We start from the raw sequence: 9,703 nt of genomic DNA on the forward strand, positions 1-9,703 counted from the left end.
AGAAGAAGAAGAAGAAGAAGAATAATTGATAAAGTGAGCGCTACCTGACAGGTGGGCCGGACTTCCCCCAGTACCCGACAGTCAACTGTGTTTACCTCGTTAAAAGCCTAATGGCTGATTCGAACTTTGCTAAGTCATACTCCTATTAAAGGTCAAAGGTTTGTATGGCTAGGAAAAATGTAAGGGTTCTCAAAGTTCATTGCACAGTGCAGATTAAAAAACCTCTCTTTATGCCTCAAATTCTTTAATTAATTTAGACTGTTCTGTTGCTAAACCCTTTCAGGCCGTAATCTTTATAGCTCTATTAGACAACTCGTTTATGAGTGAAGACCGAGTGGGTAGTCTGATGGGTAGTCTGATCTTTATACCCCTCCACTCGTTGAAGTTTGCATTCCAAAACAACCTTTTTTGTTGCTACAATGCATACAAACCCTCGTTCTTTAATTAGGGAGATTGCTTCAATGCGAACTGAAATCTAGCGTCAATGTTGTAATGAACAGTTATCTAGGGGGTGAGGGTGTGAGGCGAGGAGCACTACCCCCTTTCTAGTCAGTGTCTTTAATTTTGTTTCATTCGCTGTCATGTACAGATATACAGACAGTTCCTCAATCTTAGCAATTTTCTTACTCTTTTGCAGGAAGTAAATAGTTGTTAATGATTGAATGAAAGCCAGAAGTTTGTGTTTCCTGGAGGACAGATGGGTGCTGCAACTGGTTCATGTCAAAACCGGATGTTGATCCACACTCCCTCTGTGCTTCTTGTAGGAGTCATGTTTGTTCCATCCCCGTGTTCTAAGTGTAGGTTGTGGTCTCTGTTGCAGTGGCATACATACACCCAGAAAGGGAAGAAGCAGGCAAAGCCCTAGTCGGTGTCAGATTTGATAACGCCCAAGAAGACTCCGGGGAAGTCTTTTGCCCCCATACATACACTCGTGGATCGATCCCCCGGGGAGTACTTGAATCTACATCGGTAAGCTTTTCAGGTACGTGGTGAAACCCTAGCATTCACCACTCCCCTTTGGATGCTAGAAGCTCTTTGCCCTTAATTTGGCAGACTGGTAACAATGAGTTTGACTTAAGGAAGTATAGGGCTTCCTTAGGAATAAGTGTAAGTGCTATTCTTCATCCTATTTGTTGGTGTCCTCTTCACCCTCTGACTCTGATTCCAACTATTCTTCTAAGATGAAGAAGAGGAGGAGGTTAATGCCAGCTGTAGTCAAAGGGATAAGGCACTTTGTGACATCTCTCTTTCGAAGGGGGTGAACGGCACCCAAGTGGTTCGAAGTCACGGCAAGGGGATGAGCTGACAACTGGAGCCAAGGCTGACCCACCTGGGATATGGCCCAGGTCTCGTCTATCCTAGCAGTCCCATCCAACTGAGTAGTCCTGGCTTTCACGATTACCATGGTAGACAACCAGGACAGAAGTGTACAGCCCTGCACACTTTCTATTGCAAGGTTGGTGGATGAACTAAAGCAACCTCCATATCCTTTTCTTCCAGGATGCTGGATGCCTGCTACTCCCTCTATGTCTGAGTGGTCTCTCGGGTTGTTAAAGGGGATGGCACCATTTGACACTATACTTGAGTACATGCTCGCTTTGGTAGGCCAAGAATGTAAGGCAGAGGTCTTTGTTTCCCGTGCCTCTCAGCATGGGGCCATGGTTGCTTACTCTGCCTCGACTTGTAATAGGAAAAGTACCTGATTCTGCTGGATCCCATGCTAGGATACTTACTCTCGTTGCCTGTGACCTGCTTGGCCCTTTGTCAGCCCCTGATTATGCTCCCATTTCATACTCGGAGGTGGGAGCAATCTTCGGAGTAAACTGCCTTACTATCGGCCTTGGCGCGCAATGAGGGTGCTTGGGGTCAGGATGTTTTGAGGGCCCTGGATGGTGGTTTGAACCCCACTGAGGCAGACTACCCTGAGTTGGGGAATTCATTTGTGAAGGTTCTTATGCTTATTGCTAAGTGCAGTGGCCAGAGGGAGGCTACTGTGGCACCACCTTCCTGGAGGACTTCGGTCATTAATAGGCACTTAGGGGCCCTCAAGGATCGAAGCCCTCGTTTGAGTTGCCATGATCGGATCTCATGGACTTTGCCCTGGATCAGGTGAATGATCAGAAATGTGGATCCGAGACCTTACTCCATTCCAAAAAGTCAAGCAAGATCCTGCCACCCTTACTTTAAGCAGCGGAGGTTCTACATGCTCAGGAATGACGCATCTGCACCTGCAGGTTGACCCAGTGTGTGGCATGATTGAATGGCTCTTGATTAAGAGAATCAAGCAGAAGGCACGTCTTTCTTGTTCTCTGAGTCAACGTCCTCTGAGGATTCGGCCTTGACCTCTCTCCACACTGTTTCCTATCTATACTAGCGGTCAGGATCAGAGATATACATCTCAAAGTCGAAGAGGTTGTCAACCCCGGAGTCTTCAAAGAAGTACAAAAGTCTTATGCTGTTTGACAGGAATGCGGTCACCTTCCTTGGCCACCAGACAGCAAAATTGTGGTGTAACTAGGATTTGAAAGTGATGATTGGGATTCAGTAAGGACCCCACAGCCAGTTTGAGCGCCCTGTCCGCAACTTTCATGACCTCTTTCTGAAAAGATCTTGTGCATGCACTATCTTTTTGAGTACCCCAGTACTTTCATTTAAGAAGGGTGGTGTTGGGAAGATGGGAGGAAAAGGGAAATGCTGATGCCAGTGTTCCTCCTCTTGTGCTGCCAAAAGTAGGTAGATGCCAGTCTCGCCACCGGGTAACTTGCCTGGTATATGGAGCCGAGACTTGGGTAGTTAGTGTCCTTCATGCATTACCCTTTTATGACTGCCCATTTCCTCTATCTCCAGTATCGATTGAGTTCCCGATGGAGCATCCGAGATTCGCGAAAAGCCTAGCCTTTTGGGCAGAAGTGGAAGGGATGCTGGAGAAGAGTTCGCTCAAAGTCGAGATGGTGGGCTGGAGACCAGTCATGGACCTCTCTCTCCTCTGAACAAGTGCACCTGAAAGACGCATGTTATCAAGTGCTTGATCATCAGCCAAGCTTGAAAGTACCTCCAGTTCTCTATAATGGTACAGTGTGCCAGTGTAAAACTTTATGTTTCAGACTGTGTGCATCTCCCCAGGGGGTCACGCAAGTGTTCACCTTGGTAGATTCTTAAGCCCATTCACGAGGGATTAACCTGCAGATGTATCTTGATAATTGGTTGATCCTGGAGTCCTTGGTGAAGCAGTTGCTTCAGGATGGATGTCTCATACTCAAGCAGAGGTTGAAGTACCTGATGATCCTGAAAGACATGGCAGCAGCAAGAATGTTTCCTACAAACGATTCCATTAGCAGGCTCAGAGAGATTGTGTAACCATTCCTGTCCAAGACAGAAGTACCAGCTCAATGCTGGCAATGTCTTTTCGATCACATAAACCAGTTGGAGAGGATTGCTCCTCACGGATGTCTCTACTAGAGATCTCGTCAGTGGTATGTGAAAAATCACTGGCTAGCTGAAAGGATTCCCTGCTCCACCCTGTTCCAGTAGAACAGGAGGTGCAGGATGATCTGGTCTGATAGCTTGAGTAGGAGAATCTCATCAGGGAGAGTTCCACTTGACTCTCTGCCTCGAGACACGTAACTGTTCTTTGATGCTTTGAAGGAGTTTGGGGAAGCCCACCTAGACCTTCTGGTTGTGTTTGGGGTGTGGACCAAGGAAGAAAGTCACTTGTCCTTCACTGAGACAAGAGACGTGGCTATCAAATGCTGTCACTCATCCTTGAGTATGATTTTCCTAGTGAATGGTATAGAACTCTTAACTTCCTGGGAATTGTTTATGCTTGTGAGGAGCATTGATCAGTGTTCCCCCCCCCCCCCCCCCCCCCCCCGAGATCTCAGGCCTTCGGAATGGGATGGGACTTTAATCCTCAAGGTTCCTACTTGTACCTCGTTTGAGCCTTTTAGGAGGTCATCAGACAGGGATCAGACTTTCAAGACTGTCTCTTTGCTTGCCTTAGCAATGGCAAAGAGAGTTAGTGAGTTGCGTAGCCTCTCTTATGTTGTAACCTCTGCCAAGGGGTAGGAAGAGATCTTTAATTTTGTGCTGGACCTTGTGGTCATAACCCTAAGCCTGGTGATGGGTGTCCCCAGGTTTGAGTCTTTCTCCATCCACTCTTTTCGGGAGGCATCTGATGGTGACTAAAAGGAGATGCTCTTGTGACCCATGAGGCCCCTGTAGTGCTATCTGAAAAGTACCCGACACCTCTGGCCTGAGTGTCAGCAACTTTTTGTAAGAACTGGCAGGTCCAAGAAAGAGGTGTCAAGGAACAGGTTCTCTCTCGGCTGACGAGAGTGTCGAGGAACCGGTTTTGGGTAGAACTCATGAAGTCAGAAGTAATGGCCCCACTCTTGCCTTAAAGGGTCCGGCCAGTATCCCAATATATTGGGGTATAGGAAGAAAGACAAAATCTGAAAAAAAAAATCACGGAGCTTCGTATGGCAATGGGGAGTGCGTATACCATATATTTTGTAAAAACTCTGATTGCTTTCACAGTTACAGGATAATTAGTAAAAGTAACTTTATAAATCAAAAACATTGTTCCCTACAAGAAAATGCAGTATTTCTTCTGTTATCGTAAATTTTGATAATTATTGCTTTTTAATATGAAATAAATTGTGAGCAATGGAATCTGTATAGATTCCAAGAGTCACAAAACAATGTATTACACGGTAATTACACCCTTCGGCCTTCAGAAGTAGCTCAAACCTCATAGAGAGTACACATTTAAGTTTGACCTCTGACATTCACTTGTTTTTATGTCTGTTTTTCTCAGTTTCCACAAGAATTTCCTCATACCAAAGAGGAAAATACAATTTCAACATCTTGCTAACAAGAAAGAAGAAAATTTTCTCTAATAAGAGTTCAGAAGTGGGTAATATCAGTGAAATTAGCAGTTAGTGAAGGAGAGAGATGATGAAGGAGCAACCCTCTAGCCTAAAGAAGCAAGATATTGATCAAAGGGATCTTCCTTTAGGATTAAATTATGAAAAATAACTTTGTTTTGATTTATTAATATCCAAAAAGGAACATAAAACTCATAATAATCTTCAGTTTTGCCACATCAGGGTGATTTATCCTGAAAATATTTTTTTTTTTTTTTTCAAATTCTATCTCCTCCTTGATAATTAATATTAAGACCATGCATTACTACCCTAATTAGACCTGATCTTGTCTATGGTAACATTTAGATGTGAGCCTGGAATGAACATTAGTATAACTGGCCCTTCACTTTCATTCTTTTGTCCCTCCTCTCAAGGACAAATCAGTCGAAATGTTATGTTCTGGTCGGACGAGATTCTGGTAAGTTTCACTAAATAGCTCCCTTTAAGTCTAAAGAAATATCTCTTCCATCCTCCTTTAATTAGCGGGAGGAGGGTGGATTAATCATCATACTTGATATTTGTTTCTATCTGACATTTCCTGCAGTGGAATTAAATCTCCAATTTGACCAGTTACAAGTGTACAGTGGTACCTAGACTTATGAGTTTAATTTGTTCTGGGGACGAGCTCATATCTCAATTTGCTTGTATATCAAATCAATTTTTCTTATTTGAAATACCTAAAATGTCCTTAATCCGTTCCAACCCTGAAACACCCCATATTTGAATGTTTCATGTTAATAAATAAGGAAAATACATTTCTAAATAACAAATATTGTATGAAGAAATAATAGAATGATTATGTAAAGATATAAAAAAGTATTTTTACAGTGTACTTACAATGGAGATGAGATGACTTGACCTAATGAAGACACTGGTGGAGTGGGAAGTTATAGGAGTTGACGGAGGAGGATTGAAGGGTCGTTTTTTGTTATCATTACTTAACACTACATACATAGCCCTAAACTTAAATTCTCCTACTTCACAACTGTTTTTTCTAATTTTTTATTTTTTTATTTTATCTTTTTTTTATGAACAGATATTCGGAGCTTTGAAATTATCTTAACATCTTTGGCTGGCGCTATATTCTTGAGAGATTATTTTCTTCTTCAAAATTGTGTAGATCGTAGACAACGTTGTTGAAAGTTGTTGAAAGCTAATTCCTTCACACGCGCGCCGTATTCATTTCATGTTTCAATTCTATGGACATTATCCTCCTTCTCTCTGCTCTGTCATTGGTACTTAACTCCTTAGGAGGCATGGTTAAAAGAAAGTTAGAATAACAAATTCTCATGAAACATTTGGCAAGAAACCGTAAATACAATGAATCGGTGTTAACTCTATGAGGTGAGTATACAAGAAGAACAAGAGAGCTTGTTGGAGGCTGGATTCTGAGAGATGCTGTCTTCACTGCTAACTATGCTATCTAGGAATAGCGTCTCAAACTCCTGTCTCACAGAACAAGTGATGACTCGTATCTCCTAAAACTCACATGTTAATTCACTCATAGGTCAAGGTATTACTGTACATGTACAGCCCATGTCCTATCAGCCTCTCGTCCATATGAGAGTTAGATAGGGGGTTGCTGGTGTCATCACTTTGCTTCTCCATAAATAAAGCGTGGATCACTTTGAGGGAAGAAAATGAACCTTCCAGGGGACTTCCAACCCACCAAATAGGTCTCCCTAATTAAAGGACCAGAGTTTATATGCGGATTACGGTCAAATCACAAATTTTAAAGGTAGTTTGTATTTTTCCTAGCCATACAAACCTGAGTCCTTTAATCCAACTTCCTTCCTTAACCATTCCTGTCAGTCGTAGGCCAAAAGGTCAAAAGTGAAGGCGTTCCAAATGCTCTTTATCCAACTTGAACGACCAATTCTATCTTGCACTAAAACTATCGCCCTAATTGAAGGAATCAGGTTTATATAGCTAGGAAAAATACAAGTTACTTTTAGAAATTTTCATATTACTTATGTAGATGGTGTGGCATATCATATGATCCACTTAAATCTTTGTGTGTTGAATGAAGTAAGTTTCAACTAAAGTCGATAATTTTCATGTTTCAGATGTGTACAGCATGCAAACTTGCAAGCTTGGCCGTTATCTCATTACTGGTTAATTTTACTAGGGTAACTGTAGGTGTGTTAAATTTATGTATATTGTATTACAAAACTTGTGATTAGGACTTCCTTTTCATGTATGTTGATGTAGAAATAAAACCATTAATTTTATTATATATGTTAATGTAATTTATAACTGAAATATTGTTGTGTTCCGAAACGAGAGTTCTAGATACTGCTTTGGTGCCAGTAAGAAGATTCAAGAGTGAGTCCCTGGCGCTCCGTCATGTTGCATAATGCTAGTCCTGGGTGTTTCTTGTCTGTCAGGAACATTCAGGAGTATTGGTCCCTCGTATATAAAGGACAGGTGACGAGCGGGAGAGAGCAGACTAGACTAATACACTGCTGGTGTTTGGAGACAGTTTTCCATTACACCCTCTGTGACTGAAATATAGTGATTACACACAACGATAGAATATCTTGAAGGCAAAGAAGTTTGAAACTTTGAACATTCATCATCAGAAGCTGTATTCCTGCATTTCAACTTTATATTTGTAACTAAGTAACATCGTCTTATCCCTCCCTGCATAGAAGTTTGTGAAGTCAACTCAGGACCTATTAATTTGTAAGAACTCATGTTTATTATTTAGTTTTGGTGTGCTGTGAGTATTCGGTGGATCTTGTATAATACTGTAAATACTTATGTTATATGTTAAATATAGTTATATTTTATGTTTGCTGGCTATCATTTTCATTTGGTGCTAATGTTTTGCTATTGTTTGATAAACCTTTTGAGTACATTTTGCATAGTTTACGTCGTGTACAATAGTTGAACGTAACAAGGTGCTAGTACAGCTACTGTTAAAACGAGTCCTTTACAAGTACGTGCAGGGGTCCCTTTATCAAGTGGTAAACAAACCTAGAAATCAGTGGATTTTTCCTTAGCATATGCAGAGTTCAACCTAATATTTATGGTATAAGAATATTGTAATGTATTTTTTCAGTATCATTTGTGGTGAAAGAGTATTATTGAAATGTATTTTTTCAAATGTTAGTTTTTTATATTTATGTTTCAGGATTCCTGGTGGCTCAGCTCATGGTATGAGAAAAACCAAAGCTTCATTCAAAAGTCATGTGTTTGACTCTCAGTGTATCAGTGAGACTTCCAAGGACACTGATGAAATGCAGGTTCACACACCAAAATCATCTTTTGTAAGTCACATATGTGAATGAGACTTGAAAGTGTTTTGCCATAATGTGCAATGAGAGCATTGGTCTTTTTATGAGTTGTTTTTTAAGCTTTTCATTTATATTTTGGTGCTATATATGCATTGTATTAATATATCTGTTATATACTGAAATTGTTGAAGAAAAAAATGGTTTAAGGTTAAAGATATTTTCTTTTCCTGTAAAGTTTTGTCAGATTTTAAATTTTCTTTTGATTGTTTTGCAAATAGTTTATATTAGTAATATTTATTGTATGAAAAACGAAGAGAAAATGAGCTGTTAACAGGCGTTTATTTATAATGTCTGTGTGTGTTTTTCTGCATTGGTAGATTAACTACCAATAGGGAAAAATTATATTTTCAGTGTTGCTAGAAAAATTTACTTCCTAAAAATTATGTCTATAGTGATAGGTTCTTGAATTCTGAACTCTGACAGAGAAATCTTGAATTATGAACTGTGACAGGGAAATCTTGAATTATGAAGTCTGACAGAGAAATCAAGATAACAAAATATTTTATGACGAAATTCAAACATTTTTAAAATCCTGCATAAATTAGCAGCACCTTATTATTTCAAAATCTACTTATCGTGAGGTATGAAAAATCCATGTATCACTAGAGCATTGGAAACAGCTCTGGCTTATGATAAAACAATGACTTATTCACTCACTGCTCATGTAAGGAAGTGTCCCATTTCCTTGAGAGACGTAGCTTAAATACATTGATCTTATGGGGTTGAACTGAGATTTATTTTATACAGCATTTTTGATTAGTTGTTCTTGTTAATAATGATTTGGTCAGTTGTATCCTAGCAAGTTTTGATGGTAGAAACAAGGGATGGGCATTGTGCTGTTGAACAGTGTCTTAAAGAACACAAAAACAAGACCAGTGAAATCCGTCAAGCTGTAAGCGTGGCTTGAACTCTGCACTCACAAACTAGGAATCTCTGAAGATTCCTTTAAAATAGCACAACTTTCTTAACTGCCAACAAGATGAATTACTGGCAGTCTTTTTTTTTTCTTCTTTTTTTTGTATATTTTGTGGAAACTTATATGAAATATTACATTTCTTACATAGTGATATATATATATATATATATATATATATATATATATATATATATATATTTGAATTTCTTAGAACTGAATATACGTTCTACTTCTTTTAGAAAATCTCTACTGTTGTTTATGTAAAATGGAAAACATTTCTAGAGAAGCTGTAAGTGTGGCTTGATATCTGCACTCACAAACTAGGAATCTCTGAAGATTCCTTTAAAATAGCACAACTTTCTTAACTGCCAACTGGATGAATTACTGGCAGTCTCTCTCTTTTTTTTTTTTTTTTTGTGGAAACCTATTGTATGAAATATTACTTCTTACATAGTTATACAGTATATATATATATATATATATATATATATATATTATATATATATATATATATATATATATATATATATATATATATATATATATATATATGTTTTTGGGTC

General features: G+C 39.4%; 1 protein-coding gene across 7 annotated transcripts in view; it reads left to right on the plus strand.

Moving 5' to 3' along the window:
• The window catches only part of LOC137641374 (sesquipedalian-1-like), an 893,367-nt gene that overhangs the window by 863,197 nt on the left and 20,467 nt on the right, over positions 1-9,703 (plus strand). For 4 of the 7 annotated variants that reach the window (XM_068373872.1, XM_068373871.1, XM_068373878.1 and 1 more), the window contains one exon: positions 8,062-8,197. The exons of 1 other annotated variant lie outside the window; for it this stretch is intronic. In XM_068373872.1, coding sequence (XP_068229973.1) covers positions 8,062-8,197 — 136 coding nt within the window. Of the gene's footprint in view, positions 1-6,991; positions 7,065-8,061; positions 8,378-9,703 lie in introns of those variants that run through there. 2 more of the 7 variants (XM_068373874.1, XM_068373877.1) reach the window with 2 other exon arrangements.

Source organism: Palaemon carinicauda, chromosome 5 (assembly GCF_036898095.1).
Source record: "Palaemon carinicauda isolate YSFRI2023 chromosome 5, ASM3689809v2, whole genome shotgun sequence".
In the NCBI taxonomy this organism is placed as follows: Eukaryota; Metazoa; Arthropoda; class Malacostraca; order Decapoda; family Palaemonidae; genus Palaemon; species Palaemon carinicauda.